The following is a 25,454-nucleotide window of genomic DNA, read 5'->3' on the forward strand; positions in this document are numbered from 1 at the left end:
TAACGATCTTTTTTGTTTTTATTTTTCAATATATTTAATAATAATAATATAATTAAACGTTAAGTAAATGTTATAAAATTGATTTCCGTTTTGGTTTTTATTTTCAATTTTAAATTTTGTTGTGTTTTGCTTGAGAATTGCAATAATTAGCTCTATAAATATGTTACCACTTACATTGTACATAAGATTTACATTATATCATATATAGATTTATGTATACACATTCAAAATATCCAAATATACATAGATAGTATATAGTTTATATATATAATCCACAAAGTTCCAAAGTAGTTGAAGTTAAGACTGGCATATATATGTCTATGTACAGAAGTATTATTATTGTTTAATTAGCTACACAGTTAAGGTGGTTTTTTAGAGTGGGTTTAAGTATATTTTATATATATATATTAAGTATATAGTTTATAGAGCTTCCCTTTAAGTGATGTGTGTGTGTTTTTATATAGTTTATGTTTTGATGCTTCACCGTCTTTTTCCATTGATTGCATAGCTAATTTTTAGTGTTTTTAGTTTTAGTTTTAGTGGAAAATGGTAACTACTTAGAGATAGGTTTCCCTCTCGGAGGCACGCTTAAGTAAGAGTTAAAGTAAGTTTTCCTTCAAGTTTTTTACTCGAGGTTTTCTTTAGGTTTCTCTTAAAATTTCCCTCAAAGATTTCCCTCAAGTTCTTCCTCTTCAAGCTCACGAATACAGCAACTTGGGATTATTGTTGCTAATGTGGCTGCTGTTGTTATTGTTGTTGAGGTGCGACTTCTTCTCCAGGATCACCGAGGACTGGTCATCGTCCTCGGTGTCCCCCTCGTTTCCCGCCAGGCTGTTTGGCGTATACACCCTGTTCATGAAGGTCCTGATCTCATCGAAATACTCCTCCCGCTCGGCCACGCCCGAGGCAGAGCTGGGCGAGTCCCGGAAGTTGCTGCCCTCCGCCTCGTGCTTCTTCACATGCCGATCGAGATTCGTCTGCTGGCCAAAGGATCGGTCGCAGAGTTCGCAGCGAAAAGGTCGCTCCTTGTTGTGGATATTCCTCACGTGGCGCTGCAGATTGGAGGAGATGCTAAAGGCCCGGTCGCAGTATTTGCACGGATACGGCTGCTCGCCGGTGTGCGTCCTCAGGTGCCGGGTGAGATTGGCCGAGCGGGGGAACACCTTGCCGCAAAACTTGCAGGTATAACGATCCTTTGTCTTCAGCGGATGACCCACGGAGGAGCCCACAGTTGCCCCTGTGGCGAACTTAACGGGCGGAAGCGGCCGCTTTGAGGCGGCGCCGGCGGCGGCTCCCGCCAGCAAAGCCTCAATGCCGGGCCGTCCGCCCGCTGGGCATAAAAAAGAAAACCGGCTGCGATAGATTTCCTCCAGCACCATCGGGTGTATGGGTGGATTCTGGCGGTTATAGTGGGCGGCCAGGGCAGCCTCCGCGGCTCCGGCGGCCGCTGCAGCCGCTGCTGCTGCCGCTGCGGCAGCCAGTCCCGTTCCTGACCCAGCTCCAGCTCCCTCGGACATGCTGCTCAGCTCTCCCCCGGCACTGGTGGGAGGTGAGGGTGAGGGTGTGGGCCCCGGCGAGGCTGTGGGCGTGGGACTGCTGCCCTTGTAGGACTTTTGCGACGTCGAGGACTCGCCGGAACTGTGGGATTTCCGCGTCTTGAGCGGCGGCTCGCCATCTGTCTCATCCTCCTCGGTTCTGGTGGAGGGCAGGAAACGCATAAGGCTGGAGGAGAGCAGACCAGGACTGCCAGGCGGAGCCGGGAAGTAACCGGACAGGCGCTTGCGGCAAATGGAGAGATCCAGCGGGGCATCGCCGGCAGTAGGAGCATCCGTGGGCGGTGGCGTGCTGACAATATCAATGGATTTCTAAGGGTCGGGGAAAGATAAAAATATATAGAAATAAGTTGAAGGTTCAAAAAGGAAGCCAAGCTCATATAGACACTTACCCTATCATCCTCCACCTGCTGCTGATCGGGACTGCCCAGTCTCTCGGGTTCAGATTTCATTTCACTTTGATCCTCGTTCTTCTCCTCTTTCTTGACCTTGGCCTCCTTCTCCTCCTCTGATTTGATTGTCATGTCCAGATTGCTATGACGACTCTCAGCGTCGTCCTCCTCCTCGTCCTCAGCCTCCTCCTCATCGCCTTCGGACACATTCAGCAGGGGCTCTCTCTTGAGCTTATCCTCCGACTTCACAGACAAGTTGTGCTCCTCTTCCTCCGCCTTTAACTGGGCATCCGTCTGGTGTGGTGAACCTCCTCCGCCTCCCTGTCCCTCCATGGGACCCATGCCGAAGGGCAACTGCTGCCGGAAGGCAGAGTTCGGCGAGGTCATGCCGGGCATGCCGCAGCCCATGTCCATGGGGGGATTGGGGAAGAAAAGCGGGAAGTTGGCGGCTCTCAGTGGACTCTGCGGGAACATTCCCGGCAGGCCGTACGGCGGGAAGCCGGGGAAGAATGGCGCTCCCGTGCGGAACATCAGGAAGGGATTCGGCGGCGTTGACATGGCGGCAACAACGGCAGCGGTGGCAGACGAAGACGAAGTGGCAGATCCTCCCGTAGACTCTCCTCCCGCAGGCACTGCAGAGGCGGATGTGACTGTGGCGGCTGCCGGATGCCTGGAGGCCGGATGCTGGTGAGGATGCTGCGGATGCGGCTGGTACGGATGCGGATGCGGGTGGTGGCGACTTAGCGGCGACTGCTGGTGCTGATGCTGATGCTGCTGCTGGCGGTACGAGCCCGTTGAATCACAGAACTTTTTGTGCTTGGTCAGCGAGGTCAAGGTGCTGAAGCTCTGATTGCACTTGTCGCACTTGATCTGCGTGCGGCAGGTGGCGTGCATCCGCTTGTGGCGGCACAGGTTCGAGAATTGCGTATACGCCTTGGAGCACACCTCGCAGGCGAAGGGTTTCACGCTGCTGTGGATGTGCTGGTGCTGCTTCAGCCCCGACGAGGTACCGAACGTCTTTCCGCACTCTGGACAAGGGTGACAGCGAGCGCCGACGTGGTAGGCGCGAATATGCCGCTGTAGATTCGAGGGGTCACAGAAAACCTGCAAAACAGATCAGAGTTTTGGTTGAGATTGGTTGCGATTGGTTGTTGGAATAAATATATAAAGTACACTGGGAAAAATGGGTAGAAATAGGGCTTAAATATAACTTAAAAATATATTTAAACTGAGGGATAAGAAAATTAATCTATATTATTTATTTTGAACAATTTTCTAGTTTGATTTATTTAAATTTTTATACCAAATTATAGACTTTTTTTCACTGTACAATATAGGGAACTGGTTGGCCTGATCTGGTTCCAAAAATCAAATGAAATGAAACTGAAATTAATCAATCATCTGTTGGCTGCGTAGCTTTTGCCGCTTAAACGGATCTGTTTTTGGCTAGACAATAACCGACGATCGACGATCGACGACTCCGACGCTCTACCGACGCTCTCCGAGATTACGCAAAGGTAAACCGGAGCAGCAGCCATAAGCAATAACAACACAGCATCTCCTCCCACGAACACCTTCGTCAATTATTAACATCAATTGCTACAATTGTCATTGCCTCGCAGCTCGAAGCATCCATCACCGCGCCTCGAATGGCCACCGGAATTTGTGTGGATATATCAGGGCTGGACAATGGACAAAGCCCAGTGACTTTGGCCCTTGCTTAAAGTGAAGGGAAAGGAGATATTAAATAACTTGGAAATAAGTTGTGACTAAAGAAAAAATATTTATAAAAAAAAGGATACAGAGAAAGAAAATTAAGAATTTTCGTTAGAATAAATTATGAAGATATAGGTCCTCAAATTTCATAATCAAATATATTAAAAATTCTTAAAAAATTGATTTTGAAATAGAAAATAGGATAAGGAAATCCGTAATCTAACTTCTAAGAACCAATCCTCCAGAATTAATAGTTTTATTAAAATAAATTCAACAAAAATATTAAAATAGTTTCAAAAAATGCTCCTTTCTTTAATAAAAATGTAATATTTTCCATATTTTCCATCTAACCAGCCCTAAATCCAAGCCCAAGCTCGCACTTTTTACTTAGCAGTGACAGATCCATGAGGCTTCTTGGTGTGTAGGATTAGGGGCCAGTTGCCGGAGGATGGAGGTGAAGGTGGAGGAGGAGCGGAGGCAGCCTGGCATCCAGTTTGGTGCTCTGTGTGTACCCACTTCAAACTTGATTTCGGTCAGCAGTTCGACTCCCCCGTTGCCTTCTATATATCTCTCTCTTTTTTTTCTGTACGAAACTGTTATGCCTAATCATGCTGTCATAATGCGCTACGAATTCATATCAAACGATGATCGAGGCAGCCTTTTTTGTCTATCTCCATCGCACAAAAGCTGGGATATAGGGGGAGAGAAGGAGGAGGTGGAGGAGGAGAGGGACTGGTGGCTGGGACGGACAAGAATAGCTCGTGCTATAACTACATCAAATGGATTAGATTCAACTACTCTCCAAAAAGGCGAAAAACGCCACAAAAGACCAGCGACAACAACTACAACAACAAAAATGTATAAAAAAAAATGGTAAAAAAAAATTTTTTTAAAGGAAAGAGGGGGGAAAATATATATATAACGACAACGACGATCATGGTGTTACAGTAATAACAACAAGAGAGGAAAAACAGAGAGGAAAATGGGTATAAATATAAGAGATATACGTGATTTTCTTTTAAAGATTTTAGAAAAATATTAAATAAATAAATACATTTAAATATATTAAAATATTATTAAGAAATTTATTTTAGTTTTCCTATTTTTAAGAAATATTTCCCAAAGAAAACCCCAGATTTCCCTCAGTGTTTTGAAAGATGAAAAGCAGTTGTTGCCTCAGTGGGTTGAGTGTAGGTGTTTTTGGCATTCGAGGAAGGAGGAGTAGGAGAAGAAGGCAGGAGCGAGGAAGTGGAGTCTCGACGAGATCTCTGCCTTTTGCCATGGAATGTGTAATGGAAGGGGGGACACCAACAGAGTGTGGCAGAAGGGGACAGAGGGGGGCAGATCTAGGAGCGTACGTTGGGGTCAGCCAAGGCATCAGTGCCCGCGGTTGCATGGCCTGAAGATGGGATCAGACTCTGGTAGCCTAATGGAGTTGAAACTTCTGGTTAAAGTTACACGCGAAAAATAACTAAAAAGTGGTTTAATTTATAAATATTAATTTAAAAAAAATGTATCAAAAAATAATAAATAATATCTTTACTAATAAAAGGTTGTAAAAGTGTTCAAAGAAGCTCTCTTTCTGGTAGAAACACTTATTCTGTAAGATTATCCCCTTTTGAACATGCTTTCATAGATAACCCCACGCATTGCCTGAGCCTATTTAACCCCCCACTTTATAACCCCTTAACCCTATTGAGCCTACTCAGGCTGCTGATGGCAAAAGAAACCTTGTAGATCCGTGGCAAATCCCTTTGGTAACGCTTTAAGCCCAACTGCTTAAAACAAACAAAGCTGACAGCTGCAAAGGCTGAGGCACCGAGAGGAGAGATCTTTGAAAGCTCAACGAAGCCCAGCGAAAGTCTTGGACCCGAAAAGATCGATCATCATTTGTTTTGGGGCCGGAGTGGCTCCCGTTTAGGGATGGGTTTCTTCTACGGTCTGTCTCTTTTTTTTTACCCTTTTTTATATGGAAAAGAGTCGGTTTGGGGGGGAACCACAATGCGTGCTACTTACATGCCACCGAAACAATTACAGAGCGCTAAGTAAACTAACTGTAATGCGCGGCAGACATTGGAAATACCGTTCGAGGTTCGATTTGGAAATGGAAAAAGGGAAAATCGAAAAGCGGAGACCAGAGAGACCACAAGATCGTAATCAACATGCCATTAAAACATCTCGGGAAGATGTCGAAGTCGCCGTGGCAGTCGCAGTTGCGATGACAATGACGCATGAAATGGATGGATCTGGGATCTCCGATCTTGGATCGGATGATTCGATGGATGGATGGATGGTTGCCTCTATTCCAAGCCCTTCAATTTCGCTTTGGCTTTGGCATTCAAATGCAGCCAAGAAGATGAACAATGCCAGACAATGAAAAGTGGGGCTGGGACAGGGTTTCTTCATTACCGAAAAAAGCGCTTAAGTGTTTCGCTGAGAGTACACGCCCTGATTTCGGGCTTTTTCTTGGCTTTTTCTCGGCTTTTGAGCGCGTGCTCGGGCTTAAAGGAGTCACCGGGGGTAATGGTGGGATGGTGGAGGAGACACACCGTCTCTTAAGAGCCAAGTTAGCCGCCCGCGGCTATTGATCCGCTTGAAATCAAAAGTCTTTTTATGTGTTTGTTGCCAAGCCGAAAAGCTGATACAATAATTAATGACGGCGTAACTTTTTTTTTTACCGAAGGTTAATGTCGGTAACAGAAGCTATGTATATGGCTTTGGATTTTGGATGCTCTCTCTTTATCGTCATTGCAATTGTTAGGTTTCATGGATCAGCGGAGAAGGGTGATCTTTTAATCTAAAGGTTCTTTGTAAGAAGTAACTTTTTCTTAGATTTTTAAACTAGTTTTTAAAGAAAATGGAAACCTTTTTATTTGAATGGTTTTGAATATTTTTAAAACATTTTAAATATTATTTATAAGGTGATTTATAAGGTTTCTTTTGACTTATTCCTATTATTTTAAATATATTTTATAAGGACTTACCTTGCTGCAATTCTCGCAGGAATATTTCCTTATATTATTGTGGGAGATCGCTTCGTGCTTGATGAGCAAAGGACGATGGCAGAATCGCAGAGGGCAGAGCTTGCAGGAGTAGTCGTCCTGCTTGAAATGATGGGCAACCACCAGATGATCGTCCAACCTGGAAATATATGAAAACAAATTCTGATAAGTTGGGTTTCAAAGCTGTGGTAAATTTCCAAGACTAGCTACTAATTTTCCTTCCCCCCACGTTATCGGCCTGTCATCGCCGAAATGAAATTAGCATTGTGACATTTTTCGTGGGGGCTCTCGCTGTTCAATCAAAGTCATGTGTGGCAGTTCACACGCCTTTGTTCCCTTAGGAAATCCATGGAGAATCTAAGGGGAAAAGGGAAATCCCTGCTCCTTCCTTTGCCTGGGACGGGCGTCAATTAGTCAAATGATGTTCAATATTTAATACGCCCGGCCAGGTGATAAGCGATCTCTCCATATATCTTTTTTTTTCGGGGGGCAGAACACAGCTGCAGCCAATGGGAAAAGGCGTCCTTGGTGACGGAAAATTGTGGTGGTTCTGAGATGCTTATCGCCTTTGTTCGTGGGCGTAGAAAAATCAAGCAAAAAAGCGAGGGAAAAATATATAGACCAAGCACACTGATGTCGACGGGAGAGGCGGCAACGTTTTCGTTTTTCTTTTTGTTTTTTTGTCATCGTCATGGAAGAGTTGATAGTTCCGAGAGCCCCCCATTTGGATATATATATATATATTTTTTTTTTCTGCTTCAACCTGAAGTGTGGGCGTTTGTTTGGCTTACAGACCCATGCATGTTCGACATCAGATAAATGGCAAAAAAAATATAATAAAAGAGAGACAGCCCCGGACACGCAGACATTGCTCACATAGCTTCCCTTCCTGGACTGACTCCTCATGTAAAATTCAATAAATCACTGGGCAACTGATAAGTGCCGGTCCGCGGGGGTTCCCCGGTACTCCCACTCGTGTAACGGTAACAACACACACAACACATCTCTCTCTTTGGCCAAAACATCAAATCAAAGCTCGCTTTTAGCACTTCAACTTAAATATATGTATATATGAGGGCCTAGATCGGGCGATTATATCCTTTTTTTTATATAGAAATGTCATTTGCGTGTTGTGGCAATTGTTGCTTTTTGTTCCTTGTTGTTGTTGTTGTGGCTTTTGGTTTCATTTATTTATTACAAGGCAAAACATTTGTAAATATTAGACAATACTTTTGCATTAACTACTTTGTAGGTTTATTCTTTGATGTGCTTTACAAAGTTTAGTGTTTAAATTGAAGGATAAGGTAAAGTTTTAAGAGGTTTATTTAAGCTTTAAATAATTTTGTAAATATAATTTAAGATGTAAATATTAAACGCTATATTTTTATTTGGATTTTAAGAGGGGTATTTAAGCTTAAATGAATTTAGTTAATTATATTTAGAAATAAATATATTGATCGAATTTTAAACCAAAAAAAAAAATTTTTTTAAGATGTTTAGTCTGTTCTTCATCTCAGAAAATTCTTTCATAAATTTAAAATAATTTCTTTAAATTTATTTATGAATTCATAAGCCTGATATTACAATTTTACATATTTTAAGAAATATTCCTTTAAATTTTTAAATATCGTTTCATTGTTTATATTAAAAATTCCCCCTCAACTCTTTCTTGTACCCTTTCTTCTCATCTCTCATCTAAATCTCTGACTACCGAAAACCCTTAACCGTAAACCCAAGATTCCGAAAAAAATACCTTTAAAATCTAAGTAAAGCCGAAACGAAATCGAAAATGCCTCGGCAGTCATAGGGGGGGACATTAAGCGACAGTTAACACCTACAGATTGCACATTTGGGCCCATAAAAAACCAATCATGGTCGTCGCCAGGCGGAATCCAGAGCAAGAGACCACAAGAGCTCTGATCACTCTCACTTTCGACGCTTTGAATGCTTTAATGGCACTTTTATTGGCCGCACTATTATCGCCATCGGGTTTTAATTAAGATCTACAGAGATCCAAAGCATTTAGCAACATTTGCAGATACTTTGTATCTCCTGGGTCTTGTTTTTTTCTATTTTTTTAAGTCGGTTTTCTCTTTCAACTTCTACACAAACATACACACACTTCGATTGCGCACCCATAATTCTTTTGGGTAAGTTGGAAGCTAATTGGGGGCTGGTTTTGAGTTTTTGGCTTATATTTTTTTGTGATTTAGATTATAGCCGATGCTGCTGGTGATGGTGATGGTGGTGGTGGTGCGGCTACTTAAATGCCAAAGCAATTTAAGATGCAGACATTCTCCTACGCGAAATTTTGGGTTTAAGTAGGAGTCTTGGAGCGGTCTCCGCGGGGGTCTGATTAATGGCAATTAGCAGGCAGTACTTACAGTTCTAAATCCGGATAGACTTTATCACAGACCTCACAGCGTATGTCGAAACCGTTTTCGTCGTCTGTGAAATCAATATCACCTGGGAAAGGTTAAGGAAAAAAATGGGATATTAGATGGAAGCTATTAATAAATTTATTAATGAGCACAAAAAACTTAAATACTTATATATGAGCTAAATTATTGTGATTTTTAGAAATATTTAAAGAATAGTATATCATTATGAAGCTTTAATTTTCTTAAAATTATATTTAAAAATATTTGTAGATATATGAAATAGTTTTAAACATATAAAATATTTTTAAAATATATTTAAAAATGTTTAATATACTTAAAGCTCCAAAATGATATTTAAATATATTTAAAAATGTTTTTTTAAACCAAAAATTCGTAAAAGAAAATTGTAAGAAATTGCCCGAATTATATATTTATTTTTCCTAAATAATTCTAAAAAAAAACTCTCTAAACTGATCTCAATAATTTCTTCCTAGTAATGTAGATCCTCACAGAATCTTCACAGAATCTTCACTGAATCTCCACTAAATCTCCACTGAAACACTCACACTTATCAAGCACACAATCTTTGCCTCAACGATGATCACTCTATATATATACGTTCGATCCTTAAGTTATCACTTGGGTCAGCTCACTTGACACACAACCGTTCGGCTTCGCGTTTGATGAACAAGTGTGTCGTTCGCGGAGCATAATGCCGACGAGCTAATGTTTTGTTTGCCCGCTAACAATCTGCGGCAGGTCCTTTTTTTCACTTTTTTTAGTTTAGTTTTCTGGCCAGGACGCACTGGCATATGACCAACACACACATACTAATACACACGCAGACTAGCAGGGGTAAACACGCAAACACTTAACACAAAATTGGTAGCGGAGGAGACGAAATCGTGTGCACTCATATATGGCACTCGCATAGCTTGACGTTGAATAGATAATTGTCCCGAAATGAAAGTAAGCAAGGCGACTGCGAAGGCAAGACAGACACCACACCACACACCCCTGCTACACACACTCCACCCCTTTTTATACCCTTGCAGGGTATTATAATTTCAGTCAGAAGTTTGCAACGCAGTGAAGGAGACGTTTCCGACCCTATAAAGTATATATATTCTTGATCAGCATCAACAGCCGAGTCGATCTAGCCATGTCCGTCTGTCCGTCTGTCCGTCCGTCTGTCCGTCTGTCCGTCTGTCCGTCCGTCTGTCCGTTTCTACGCAAACTAGTCCCTCAGTTTTAAAGCTATCTGAATGAAACTTTGCATATAGTCTTCTATATACTCTCACTGCTATATATGTCGGAACGGGCCGGATCGGACGACTATATCATATAGCTGCCATACAAATGTTCGATAAATTTTTAGAAAAATAATTTTAACTTGGCTGTTTTTCAATATTATTCCATCATTTTTGAGATATAGCCTTTTTATATTATTCCAGAATTTTGGTAAAAATTTTATGAAAATCGGACCACTATATCTTATAGCTGCCATAGGAACGATCGGGAAATTAATCAAAAAAATTATAACTTCGTTGTTTTTCAACGTATTTTAATCTACTTTGACACATGAGCTTCTGGTATTATTTCAAAATTTTGGTAAAAATTTAATGAAAATCGGACGACTATATCTTATAGCTGCTATAGGAACGATAGGGAAAACGATAGAAAAAATTATAACTTCGTTGTTTTTCAACGTATTTTCATCTACTTTGAGGCATGAGCATTTAGTATTATTTCAGAATTTTGGTAACGATATTATGAAAATCGGAGAACTATATCATATAGCTGATCCGTAGATGTAGAGAAAATGTAAAGCTGGGAATGTAAACTGTAACTGTCAAACTGTAAACATAATAAGTATAGGTAAAATGGTATGTAACTCAGTTTAGTGTCTGTTTTCGGCATTATAATTTATGACATAAATATGAAAACCAATCTGCAAGGGTATACAAACTTCGGCGTGCCGAAGTTAGCTTTCTTTCTTGTTTTTTTTTTTTTTGGCCCTCCGCTCCGTTAACTTGGCCAACTCCCGACGAGTGCCAAGTGCACACAAGGTACACGGGGAGAAAAGTTAAAGTATTTTATATATTAAACAGCAAAAGAAATTTCGAGAAAAAATTTTAGAAAAGATAAAAAAGTGAAATCGAGATTATTAACCATTTTTTAAATGATTTTAGTTACATTTTCTTAGCTAAAATAATTTTATAGTTATAAAAAAGCATCGATTTAGTTTTACTTTATGCTTATACTTTTAAATTCTTCAATATTATGTAAATATTCCCATTTCTTCTTTTTGTTTCTAACCCAAAATATTTCTTTAAAACTGATTTCCTCCAGTGTATCCTCTTTTTAAACTATTCCTAGGGGAAATGAGTGTTGAATATGAGCAGAGCGGCTGAGGAGCAGAGCTGAGGCGCTGTTTTAGGGGTTGGGAAGGGGGTTACCACTAGTAGTTTCTACCAAGAAGGCGGGGTAGGGTGCTACTTAGCACAGGGCTGGTGGACAGAGTGGGGGCAGAGTGGACAACCACCAGGTGACACCAATACAAACACACTAACAATACCAACACACACAGAGATAGAAAGAGCTGCTAAGGGATGACGGCGATGACCAGAGATTATGCATGCAAACACATCACATCCGAGGGGTCAGCAGTCAGTCAACCCCTCAACCTATGAACCTCTAACTGCCTTTTCTCTGTGCTATGGTTCCATTGGACTGATTTCGCTTCAAAGTCATATATATGTGGCACCTTGCCTTGGCTTCCAAACAGGTGTTGCCTCTCAAGGCAATGCACACCACCCCCTCCACAGCCCAACAGGGTGGGTGTTTCACCCCCTCTCGCGATCGGTACTATATGTGTATATATAGTATGTGGTAATTGCTGTTTTGGGTCAAAAGTTAATTTTCAGCGTGTGCAATATGGCCGCAAAGGGCAGAGCGAAGATTCCCACGTCCAAGAGGTTGCTTTTCCTTCCTACTCGGAGGGTGGGCCGCACTTGAACTTTGGGTGGGAAAGTGTGGGATATTCAGGAGGGTAGGAGTTATCCTTCGTAGGGCGGAAGACTGACTTTTCAGGAGTAGGTTCTGAAGGTTCTGCGACATATGGTATGCCGGGATGGGTGAGTGAGGCTAGGAGTGGGAGTGGATGAGGGTGGGGTGAGGTGAGGCAGTAGGTGGCCTGGGAAAACGTATGCTCGACCTTAGTAGGGAGGATTCCTGGGAACCTACTTGCCACCTAAAGAAGCAGCTGGACTTGGAAAAATACTTAAAAATTTCATCAGGTTCCTGGGAATTTATTAAGATAAAAAATAATTTTTAGAATTAAGAGATCAGTTATCCCTGCTTTTTAACCTTTAAAAAATTTTTAAGATTTAATTATTGCCACAATATGTTTACGAAACATTCACTTCTACTCATCAATAATATTTTTCTATTAAAAGAACCTTCAAAAAATCAGTAATCCCTGTTCTATTAACTCTTTTAATACCAGCTTAGCCGAAACAATTAATCAAAAAACCCCAATTTCGCCTGTCTGCTGTTCAGCCAAATCAATTCCTTATCATTTAGGCAATTGTCCTGCCTCCCCGTCCTGACTGTCATCATCTTCTACACCCTAACCAAACAGTCGTCCTTTCACGCCTTTCACCAGGCAGAAGCCTCCTCTCCCTTTATTCCCCGGAGGCAGCTGGAACACACAGAGAGAACTGACAACTCAATGGATCCATTCAGCATCATTCAGGATGTGGATTATATGGGGAGGCGGGGCAGCAACACAGCACCACAGCAGCAGCTCTTTAACTCTTCTGACATGCCAATTACATATCGCCGAAAACCTGAAAACCTGAAAACCCGAAGCCTGACCCTGACTCGAGCGCTTGGCTAAACGGAAGCCGAAACTGTTGACAAATGATTGATTGAATTATTTACACCTTACAACTTGCTGCTGCAAAATCAAACTTAGATCCGCCTGCTAATCGATTAGAAAAAAAAGAGTATATATATAAAAAAGGGTTAGGCGGCACTCCTAATGATGCCCAAAAATTGTGACACCCGAAGACGCCACGCCGCGACACGAGCCTTTTATTTAATTCTGCTTTTTTATTTCGGTATTCTGTTTTTTTGGCTCATTAATCATCCATCAGAGCAGCGACAAAGTGTCAATGTATCTCGGCATCTGTATCTCTTAGTTAGATTCGTTTAGGGGCTTGGTCTGCCTGAACGTATCTGCGAGAATGTGTTCGTGTTTGTAGTTTGTTCCATTGTTTGATTGGTCGATTGAAGACTTGCCGCGGACCTGAGCCGAAAGCCATCTCAAAAGTGTCGTTTCGCTCGGTTGGGGTTTCGTTTAAGTTTCGTTTTCTGTTTTTTTGGGGAATGGTTTCTGTTCTGCTCCAAGGTGAAGGGAAGGCAGAGCTTTGGTGTAGTTGACAACTTTGTGGGTTGGTTTTTACTGGCAGTGATTGAGGGAATGGCTGGTTAGTAGCTAGGGTATTAGCGAAATGAGATAAGAGCTTGAAGCTTAAAATTGACTATTTAACCAAGTTGATTGGTGATTTTATGGGATTTATTTGAGTTATTAAAGTCTTGGGATTTGATTTTAAAGTTGAATTTGATAAGTCTTTCAGGTTTGGCAATTGTGAACTTTAATTAAGTAATAAAAATGTTAAGTTATAAAAATACTTGTGATGTTTTATATACATATATCTCTTTTTTTCTATTTCTAAAGTATTTTTCCCACTTAAATTACATTCAAAAACCTTTCCCATGCTTTTACCATATAACCCTCCTGCCTCCTGACCATTATCATTTGCATTTTCCTACCAGAAAATTCCCAAACTCACTCCCCTCATTAGGTATTCCTTTCGCAAAAGTAACGGTCAAAAGTAGTAACTATCCCTGAAAATCCAGCGATCTTTTGCTATATATTTTCAACCACACTACGATCGCTGCTTGCCACCTTTCCAGGGACTTCGTGTTCTGTGACAGTGATCGCATTGCCACCCCCGTGCTAACATATCCTTGTGCCAGGACATCTGGAGTCGACAGACTTCTCGTCTTCTGCCAGAGCGTAAAGTCAAGGGAAGGAATTTTCCCGGTCAGCGAAGCATGAACTGCGAGAAAACTTGCACGAAAATACGTTAAAAAGTCAACTCTCCTACACAGGTGTCCTTTTTATTTTATATTTCACTTTGAAAGGGAAAAAGCGGGTTGGAAAACAGGACTTTCAGACTTTCAGACTTGCGACTTGGCTTTAGCTTTAATTTAAATTTCAAAAACTGCCAAAGCTAATGGAAAATCCTTGTAAGGCCAACTATGATCGCAGAGATTAGCCTTTGTATTCATTAAATATTCAAATTTTAAACCCGAAGTGAGATTTAAATTTCTGATAATTATTAGCGAAGAGAAAGAGAGAGTGTGAAACTGTTAAATGAGCTGTCCGTAAATCCCACATGTTTATAATCAAACACGTACCGGGAGGGTTGCAGGATTAGGCTTAAATTGAGCGTGTGCCATATATACAGGGTATATATCGCCGACTGACGACATATCGCTGACACAATCTCGGCACCCTCTTTGTTTGCTGATGGATCTCTCTAATGAAATTATCAAACATTTTAATAACAAATGAAAACATGTGCGGTTGCCGCAATATTGCACGGACGCATGCGCCCAAGACTCACAAATTGATCGTAGTTTTTAGGGGAGGCAAAAGGGTGCTCGCTCATATTGGGTAAGGGATGCTGTTCGGTGACCCTCATAAGCCGGAGAGATCGTATCGCATTTGCTTTGGAATTGTTGCCGCTCGTGCCAGTAGCATTGTCACGGGCATTGCCACCGAAAAAATCCTGACACGGATGCGGATTCAGGAGCATTAATTGCCGGGGACCACAGCTGTGCTTATTAGCCACACCAGCATGGACACAGGAAATACATTAAAATCGAGATGAAATCGAGCCAGGAGAGTCCGTGGGGATTTTTAACTAACTATTCTTTGGTTAACACATTATTTTTGGGTTACAAATTAAGGGAATTGGAAAGTAAAGGGGGTCTATGAATTAATAGAGGAATATAAAGAGGTTATATATCGAATAAAATATAATTTAAAAAAAAATAAAATATATATTTAAATAAAATTCAATAAACTGCATTGAAGTCCAAGTAATTAAATTATATAAAATTATCTTAAATATTTTTAAAAATACTAAACAAAATGTAAAAGCATTTGCCTTAAAATCAGCCTAAACTTTCCAGAAACCCTTATCCAATATAATTAAATATAAATTTCAAAAATAAACTCACCATTATCACGATCACTGCGATCATCGCTGGGCACCGATGACCCCTTGCCGCTCTTTCCACCCGACCCCGCCGACGAAGATGTGGCGGCAGCCACTGCGGCCACTGCTGCAGCTGCGGCCAGGACCCCGCCGCCGTTCATGAAGCTCTCATTGATCTGCACGGGACTCTTGGGTCGACCATCCACAATCATTTCGCTGCCGGCACTCACATAACGATTCGTTTCGTAATATAGCTATTAAAAAATACACAAAATGCGGGAGAAAATAATGAAAAATAATTGTAAAAAAATAGTGGCACGTGTCAGGGAAGGGTCAAGGGGTCAAAGGAGTTGAATTTTTTTTAACACTTACACAACCGCCATTAATGAAACTCTCCAGATTGGCCTTGGCTATAAATTCGTTGTCATCTATGACGCGGATTTTCTTTAGCCAACCGGAAACATCAGATGTGGGCTCTAGCCAGCCATTAAAGTGCTCGGCATGGGCCTGTAGATAAGGGGAAATATATGGGTTATTTTTTATATATTTTTTTAGGCTGTTTTAAGCTTAAATTTTAAATTAATGAAACAGGTAAATGGGATTGCAAAGGAACAAGTGGCGCCATCTGTGGAATGCCTAGGGGTAACTGTGCTATTTGGACTGACAAGCCTAGACGCAAACCACTTGGCTGGGCCTTTTAAGTGTTATACGGTGTGTAAAAAATACTTTTCATGTAAAAATGAATATTTTAGTTTGCATTTTTTTAATAATTCATAAAAAAAAATTATTAAAAAATGGTTATTTTTATTTATTTACAACAAAAACTATAAAATATAGAAAAATTCTGAAAATACTATTCTGAAATTATTATTAATCATTCTCTCAAACTATTTTTCATTTGAAAAACTTTTAATCAACTTGAAATAGAATTCAATATTTTTTTTTACTATCAGTCTCCATAATTCTTATTATTTTATTATAAATATAAAATGTTAAATGTTTTCCAATTAAATACAATTTCCTAAACTCCCCCCCCTCAATATTTAATCAATTAATAAGCCCCATAAGCCCACCGATAAAAATAATAAAAACAAAAGCAAACCCAGCAAGACATTTGCCCATCAAGAGTGCCCTGCTGCCGCCCACCAGTCTGCACCGCAAACTCAAGGTCACTGGCGGCAGACAAGGGGGAAACTGCAACCGAGCCAGGAAAACAAAAAAATAATAAACAAAAAACCCAGAGAAAAAGTGGAGAAAAAACTGGAGAGAAAAAAACACGAAAAACTAAACAAAAACCACCGACAGTTTTTGTATACAAAATAAAAGCAGCGGCAGAGACCGGGCGCCAGGCTAAAATACGCATAATTTACACAAAAATCGTTAGCGGCGGCTGCTGCGAAAACTGCCTTAGACGTGGCGACGCCACAACAAGCACACACACACACACACCACAAATTAAAAATCAAATTCGAAAAACCGAAAAAAAAGCAACTCAACTTTTGTGGCCTGAACTGAATGACTTTGCGTATGCGCAACGTTCAAGCCGCCGACGAGCAGCCGCCGTCAGGCTCTTGTCTATGAAGTCATTTGGAAAAACGGCATTTTACAGTTTGCGATTAAGTGGTAGGTGTGTGTGTACGAGTGTGTGTGTGAGTGCGGCATATGTGTGTGCACGCTCCAAAAATTAAGTTAACAACGCCTCAAGTGGCTTCTTCTTCAGAGCGAAAAAAAAAAATAATAAATGGGAGTTTATATATATAAATTCTCTTGCTAAAAAATAAGGGAAATAAACTTTATCACGAGGGTGTGCATGTTTTTTTTCTACCATTTTTTTAATTTTTAAAGTGGTTAAGCTGAACAAGTAGGTTGCAGAGTCTGTGTTTTCATTTTATATACATATAAGACGGGGTAGAAAGAGAGCTTATACAAAAGTTATAGTTGCAAAAATATATACTTAATAAGGGTTTAGTTTTTAAAAGAAAAACGGGGGAATTTTTTATATTAAAAATAATTATTAGGGAAAGGAAAGTGTCAAGGGAAAAGCTATATATATTAAGGCAAAGGACAAGAAAAAATATATACATTTTTCTAACCTTTTCTTTGGGAGATTTTACCTGAAAAACGTGTTTTTTTATTTTTTAAGTTTACAATTCAAATAAATAATCAAAATTGACTCGTAAATATTTTTGTTAATATTATTTATCAAATTTTTAATACAAGAAGTACTAGTACTTTGCTGACATCCCATATCTTTCAAAGTTCCCACATGTCTTTCTTTATCTCTAAAGATTAATCTCAATCAAAATCGTTTTATAACAGATATCCTTTTTCAAACTGAAAAAAAAACTGCAATCCGAGGAAGCCACTAAAAAGTGATAAGATCATTGAGACACATTTGTACAACTATAGTCTAGTGAAACTGGGTGACAAATACTTCCAGTTGCTGTTAATCCCGGACAGACATCACACATGTCCTTTTGCCCATTCATTCCACTATTCATAACTTTATTAAAAAGGAGGCCACAGGCAGCAGTAGCAGCAGCCAAACATGACACAGTCAATGGGCAAGGAAAATATTTACGCGCCAGAGATAATCTCGAGGAGAGCCAAGGGAACTGGCTTCGAATTGCCAGAACGGATCGCAGATCCTTCTGCCGGAGGATCAGGCTGAGATACAGAAACAGCCAATGTATCTGTCAAAACGGAAATGTGAGCGATAAAAGTGCGCTTGATTTGAGGATCATCCAGAAATAAAGGCACGAAACCGAAATGCGAAAAGGGATCTCGTGTGTTATTTTTGCAATTTTTGCTCGAGTGGCAGAAACAATATTTTTGTAGAGCAGAACACACAGAGAAATACCTGAGTTTGGTAGGTAAGAAGGATAGGGATTTTGTCAACAGGACGAGGCGCGATAATTTGATTGGATTGTCTGTGTCTGTGTCTGTGTCTGCCCTGGCTTCTGTGCAAGGGAGGAAGTGTCAGTTGACTGACTGACTGACAACCGAGATCGAAGGGTTCTCCCTTTCGGTGAGCATTCCCCTAATTGGAATCATCAGCCGGCCCCGACTTAAGCCTCATTTGGGGTGCACTTTGTGGATTTTTTTTTTTTTTTTGTATACCCAGGCTGGGCAAAATTAGCTCTGGCCAGGGATTAGGCACATTTGACTGACAATTGATACCCTCGAGGAGTCCTGCTAATCAAATCTCTTTCCAATCGTTTGATTTTCCCTGCGAAAAACCCCCAAAAAAATAGATTCAATTCGCTTGCAATTCTTGTGCAATTTTCGCACATAAAAATCTATATGGTACGATTCTGATGGGATTAAGTTTCCCAAAAAAAAAAAAATGGGAAATGTGAAAAACGGAAATTTGAGACTGCCTAGAAATATATATGTACACACGTGTGAAAGGCTTAAGGTCCGCTCTGTTGGGTCATATATTATATAGTTTTCCGGGGACATCAGTTGAGGGATTTGTAAAGTGATTGTTTGGGAATATATATATATATTTTTGTGGTGGAAAGTAATTGTAGATTTTTGGGTGAAAAATATGGAAAATGTGTGACATTTGTTGTTAAAAGTGAAAATTAGGTAAAAAAATATATATATATCATATAAAATATATATTAAATAAATTAAAAAAATTAAATAAGCAACAAAAGACTCACCCTCCAGGCCAGCTGTGAATCGTTGGGCTGATGGCAGAGCTTCACGGGAAAGGGACCATAGCGGGTGCCCCTTTCCAAGGATGTCTTGGCATAGACACCACTTTCCCGGATGTCCAGTTCACTGATGGGTTCCCGGCGTCTCGCCCACTCCTGCAGAATCTGCTCCGCCTGGGAGGGATCCTTGAAGAAGTGCTCCATACCGGATTCACCGGCAATGGCAGCTGCTGACGAGTCCAAGGGCAACGTGGGCGGCGGTGGCTGCTGGAGCTGCTGCAACGGATGCTGGCGTAGGTGATGATGATCCTCCCTGGTGGGAGAATGCTCTTCAAGGGATTGCTCTAAGGGCAGACCAGCAAAGGCCTGACTCCTGGCACTGAGATCGAGATGATGATGATCCAAATGATGATCTAGGTGATGGTGATCCAGGCGATGGTGGTGACGCACAGCACTAGCACTAGGATCGAAGTCGTCGCCACTGGAGCCTGTCGAGTGTAAAGAGAGAAGAGGAGATACCGATTAGAAATGACTTTTCCGACGACCGCTGGCTTCTCCTCTAGCTCCTCCACTAATCCTAATCAGTTGAGAGCTGTCAAGTCAGAATGCCGAAAATAGAGTTCCACAGAGAGATGACAATCACCTCCTGGTACTGCCCACTCGAGGGTGTATCTATCTCTGGGTAATTTTGCAATGCACCAACGACAACGCCCGGCGACAGAAATATCTACAAAACAATACACCTTTCACTATCTTTCAGGTGTCTCTGGCCGGACACTACCCTTTTCTAACGGAGACAGGGAGTATCCGATACCCCACGAGCAGGCTGAGCAAATAGAATTGGAATCTGTTTGAATATCGCTATGAAAATATTTCAACTATTTTTTATTACTTTTCTTTTCTTTTTTTTTTTTGCTGTTGACACAATAATTCCGACGATATTTAAATGATGTGACTGCTGGACACGACTGCTGTCTGTTGATTAAATTAAAAGATAGGAAGACAAGACAAGGACTTGGGTTTGGAAAGCAAATGACAGGAGAGTCAAGGATAAAAGGATTTATTAAACGAAGATGAGCAGGAGGGTTGCACTTGGTACCTTAATCATTTAGAAAATGCTAGTAAATTTAGAAGCCTTGGATTTAGAGATTTAAAGTTGAGTTAGGAGCCAGTTTGTGAGCCAAGGACTATATATATATTTTTAATAGATATTTTAAGGATTTTTAAGCAAAGTTACAGAAAAAATCAACACATTAATTAGCTAGAAAGTCAAAAAAAGTATATAAATTATACCTTTTTATGTAAAAAAAAGAAAAGAATTGTACAAATACAAAAATTAATCAGACTAATCCCAAACTTAAAAAAATATACCATTTCAAGGCTGAAACCTTTTTTCTTAAAGTAATTCTGCAAAAAGTATGAAAGAAACCTATTAGGAAAAATGAAAAATCTAGACAACTATTGATATTTTCGTAAAAAACACAACAAATCATTTTTACTAGTCCCAGATTTATAAAAAAATATTTTCAAAGAAGTCTAAAAACCACCTAGTGCCATCCTAGTTAAAACTTAACCCCCAAAGGGCATTGCCAAGTTGTCAAGTTTAAAAAATATACCAATAAAAAAGCACTCTTTGCCTTTGTTAGATTATCGGTGGGTTTGGAACATAAGTAGACACGCACAAATTACCCGGCGATTATTGATATTTGCTTTACGGCCACGGGGCCCTCCTTGTCTTGTCAATCGTCCATCGGACATCGTTCGGGCCACTTGAAACTAAATCGTAATTTGAGCTGTTAGACAAAATATGACAGCGCTTCCACAGATAACACCAAAGAACACAGCAACCGGAGGGACAGAGATAAGTATCGGACGTATAAATAAATAAGCCACAAAGCAGGGCAAACAAATATCGGTTGAGGTTTCAGTTACGGTTTCGGTTACGGTTTCTCGGTCTCTCGGGTTCCTCAAATGTCCTTGTTAACCTGCTAACACAACAACCTGCTTTAAATTTCGCACATCCTGCAGGCCGGCACGCTTTGTTTGCTTAGTGTCCTGTAGATCTTCTTGAGTCTCTCTTTCGCTTGCCGACGGCTTCACACCGTTAAGCGAAGTCCTTTAGGGCCACTTCAAAAGGCCGCCCTCTCTCTCGAGAGTTTATTTGGACAGCCCAATTGCTGTTAACACAAAGTACAAGTGTTTTCAGCGGGTTTTTCCGCCTTTTCCCCCCTTCCACCACCTTTCTGGTTGCTTTCAACTAATTTGTTTTTTAGGTAATCACATTTGTGGCTCAGGGTGGATAAGTAGGTATCGATTTAAATGGCACTTGGAGGTTTTTAACTTGTTTCTAGTCATTAAAAGTTTAGGCTAAGATTAAAAGATGTTTTTTGCTGATGGGGTAATAGTTTTTAGGCTAATCTTAAACTGCAGTTGGTTTTTAAACGGGTCTTTTGTTTGTTAATAGATTTACTTTTAGGGAAATTTTAAGAAAGAACGAAACTTAAAATGAAAACATTGGATTGTTAAATGAAAAATAAATATTTACATATATAAGTAAAACGATTATTGCCCTAATTGTTTTCTTAATTTACTTTCTAATAATTAAACTTTGTAAAAAAAATGTGTGTTTCTGTAAAAAAGTTTGTACTGACAAACGAATAATAATTATTTTAAGCAATCTTTTTATATTTTAAAATGCTATTGGTAAAATTTACCTCAAAAACATCTAATTTCCCTCAATCTTTTAGATTAAATATATAAGTATTTTAACTTTAAACACACTGACTGGGTCTATAAATATTTATTTATAATAATTGTCATTATTAATCAATTTTAATATAATTATAAATATAAATGTATTTAATTTATCATCATTATTAAGGAGTATTTTTCATAGTTTCATGTTTATGAATATTATTGGAAATATTTTTCTTGGTTTTATATTTATAATTACTGTTATTTAGGGTCTAATTTGATTTATGGTAAGATCCCTTAGTCTCTTCTCACTTATTCCCACTTTTAAACTCAGTTTTACATTCAACACATTTTCTTAAATCAAACTCTGATTCACTTTCGATTCGCCAATTAAAGTTAAAACCATTTGTAAACGGCTTTTAAGGCTGAAAACTTATTTAGATTCTGGGGAACTAGGCTTTCATATATGTATTTCCTTTTATTTTCGCGTCATTTGGCACCAACCTGATATGACATATCGATCGAACAGCATGATTCGGCTTTCAAGAAACTATTACTTGTAATTATCACAATAAACACAACGCGGTGTTAGTTTTGGCTAAAGATATATCTTTCATAACACGCGACGCGGCGACATCACTGCGTATACTTGATATATTCCGGATATTATTCTTTCAGAGGAGATTTATTCCACGGTGTCGTCTCTATCTGCCGGTTGTCTTCGCAAGACTGCCAGCAAAAAAATTATATATATGAAGTCTTTTTGTTGTTGTGTCGGAAAATGTGTGTGTGGCAGAGACGCTGACTGCGACAGCGACAGCGACGGCGCAGGCAAACTGCGACAGCAACAGCGAAATAGCCAGAGCGACTGGGAATCCGATTCCGATTTCAATTCCGATTGCCAGCACGCTCAGCAACGAACTGAGAAATTGTCTGCAGGCGCTGAGGATTCTCGGATTCTCTGATTCTCGGCTCGGATTTCTCAATGGGAATTCGGCTGTGGATGCGGATTCGCTTTTGGTGGTTGGTCCGCTCCTCTCGCTTCTCATCCACAGATCACAGATGTCCTGTGTGTGTCTTCCTCAAAAAAAACCAGGGGATGAAACCTCCTCTCTCTCTCTCTGGGTGCTCTCTCTCTCTCTCCCAGCATCTCCCTGTCTTGCTCTCTCTCCCTGGGTTTTCTCCCAGAGACCACCTCTCTTTCTGGCTACCTTTACTGGGAAATCTGTGTCAGTTCGCTCTGTCATTATTATCTGAAACCGAGACTTGGTGATTCTGATTCGAATCCTTGCGGGCACAAGGCTAACAGTGGAAGGGAGATGCCAGACAGAGAGACAGAGAGGCATAGAGACAGAGAGACAAGCCATCCAACTGGCATAGAGAGAGAGAGCTGGAAGCATCCCCTGATTTTTCCTATCAGAATGCGGCTATGTATCTCTGAGATACACGAGTCGAGGGAGGAGTCAGGATAATAGGGCGGGCACATCTTCGCATTCATTATGCACTAGCCTCTATATAAAGCAACTCAGCTATGTATATCTCTCTTGTATATATGTACAGAGCAATGGAGATACGTCTACAGATACAGATACAGATGCAGCTGCAGATACAGCCACAGATACAGATACAGATGCTGTGCTCTCTCTCTCTCTCTCTTTGCTGTCTCTGTTGCTCGACAGTGTTTGTTTGTTTGCGGTTGGCCCAGACACCACCCACAACCTCTGCCTCCGCCACCCCCCCTGGGGCAGCCATTTTCCACCCACTTTCCCCCGACTTTTTCCCCCCTGCTGTTGGGTCAGACAAAGTGGCAAGTTATACCCGGGTCTTTGCGGTTGCCACATCCTTTTGGCATCCCCTTTTGTGTGTATTTCCCCCCCCCCCACATCTAGCCCGGAATTTTCCTCATTCTCCTGCTGAATTTTCCCCATTTTCCCCTGCCCCCTGTGGCATTTTCCCACCCCCCTCTTGTTTTCGGCCCACTAAACCAACCTGCGTCTGTTCCAAAGCGTGCGCAATAAGCACACATTAGGCTAATGGCTCTCTATACCTATACCTTTTTCTGCCAGTGTATATGTGTGGATTTATAGGGCTGTGTGTGTTTGCTATATATATATATGTGTGTGTGTGTGTTTGTGTTTTCTCCGGACAGAGAAAACTCACGGCTATAATTGAAAGCGACGACGACTTTTGGCCCGCAGCTAAAGGCAAAGTGTGCCGGGCCTGATTTCCTTGCTGGCTTTTTCCCTTTTCCCCTGCTCCTGCTCCTGTTTCTGGTCCTGGTTTTCCTCCTTCTCCTACTGCAGACTTTTCCTGACTGCTCTTTTTTCCCAAGCTGGTTTGGGGTGACAAGTACATGGGCTTTTTGGCTTTTTTTGTTTGCAACTTAATTTTGTATCTGTCGTTAAAGTTTTTATTCAAGGGGAAGTTTTCTCTTTTTCCTTGATTTTTTTAGGGAGACTCGGGCATTTTGTTGGGGTTTTTCCTGGGCATAAGTCTGGGTGATAATTTGAGTATAGAAAGGCCTTAAATTACGAGCTATTAGGGCAGACTTTTAGCCAGAAACTGAAGGCTATTTAGGACACTAGTTATTAGCACAAAATTAAATTCTGTGAATTCATTACTGGATTTTTAATGCGAATTAAGTGTATATAACACTTGAGTCAGATAAATCCTATCATCTTTTCTATATAAAGAATAAATTTATTGAATTTATATGGAAAGGCCTGGCTTCATATTATTGATTTCATTTATCTTTTGCCTTTTTTTTCAAGCAAAAGCACGCTTCAAAATCATGTCACAGCTTTATCTTCTTATATAAAAAATATATTTACATATATATATTCATTTATTTATAAACAAAAGCTTGGATATTGCGTCACTGAACTGATATCGGCAAGTTTAAAATACGCTCTTTATAAATTTATAAGTTGTAATGTAACAAAAATGAAGATAAATGCAAATAAATTTAAATAATTTTAGCTTACTTTAATCTTATTAGATTTTTCTATATTTTATAAGTCTAAGATACCTTTACTTTCTAATTCGCTGTGAAAATTTGTCCTTAAAAACTTTCCTTTCCCGTTTCTCTCTCTGCCGTTCCTTTGTAATAAACCCATAAATATCATTCACTTGTTATTTATTTGCATGAACACTTGAAGGCTAATAATTTACAAACCCAAAAAACAGCAAAAGAGGTGCTAAAAGGGGCGCCTATCTATCTATATATATTCCTATATCTCGTATCCCTATCTGTTTGCGTTTGTCAAACATCGACAGGAGCAGCGGGCTCAGCTCAGCACTCAATTAGGAACTCACGACACATACGGGTTAATTTTGAAGGCCTTTTAAGGGTTGAAGTTGACTCTGACGCCACACACTCACACACACGCTAATAGCGTTAAATTAAAACAACATAATCACCCCTTCCCTTTCTGTGCTGTCACATATTTTAACCGAGAAAAAGGATGTGTCTCTATTTGCATTTCGCTCTGGTTTCGTTTGCCCTTCTTTTGTCGGTCTCCTGTCCATAATTCATGGTAGAAAAACACGCCTCGGTGAAAGTCAATAATAATTCCGTAACAGGGGCGTGCATATAGCCCATGAATAATCAGATCGGAACAGATAATGCCAACGGACACACTCAATTGTTTGCTTAAAAGTGATAAAATTTCAATTAAAGGATTTTCCAGTTCATTGTGGTGGAAGGGAAATCATATTATAAAATTATATTTATGGTTTTCAGTGTTTGAATATTTTAA

At 40.3% G+C, this 25,454-nt stretch overlaps 1 protein-coding gene across 2 annotated transcripts in view; it reads right to left on the reverse strand.

Moving 5' to 3' along the window:
• Positions 1-43: 43 nt before the first annotated feature.
• The window catches only part of ham (hamlet), a 35,397-nt gene continuing 9,986 nt past the window's right edge, over positions 44-25,454 (reverse strand). The window contains exons 1-8 of one of the 2 annotated variants that reach the window (XM_017174029.3): positions 22,201-22,421; positions 19,009-19,490; positions 15,713-15,847; positions 15,363-15,594; positions 9,048-9,129; positions 6,646-6,802; positions 1,946-3,049; positions 44-1,865 (exon numbers count right to left, since the gene is read on the reverse strand). In XM_017174029.3, coding sequence (XP_017029518.1) covers positions 699-1,865; positions 1,946-3,049; positions 6,646-6,802; positions 9,048-9,129; positions 15,363-15,594; positions 15,713-15,847; positions 19,009-19,490; positions 22,201-22,228 — 3,387 coding nt within the window. In that variant the 5' untranslated portion in view covers positions 22,229-22,421 and the 3' untranslated portion in view covers positions 44-698. Of the gene's footprint in view, positions 1,866-1,945; positions 3,050-6,645; positions 6,803-9,047; positions 9,130-15,362; positions 15,595-15,712; positions 15,848-19,008; positions 19,491-22,200; positions 22,422-25,454 lie in introns of those variants that run through there. The other variant, XM_017174028.3, reaches the window with a different exon arrangement.

Source organism: Drosophila kikkawai, chromosome 2L (genome assembly GCF_030179895.1).
Source record: "Drosophila kikkawai strain 14028-0561.14 chromosome 2L, DkikHiC1v2, whole genome shotgun sequence".
NCBI classification, from domain to species: Eukaryota; Metazoa; Arthropoda; class Insecta; order Diptera; family Drosophilidae; genus Drosophila; species Drosophila kikkawai.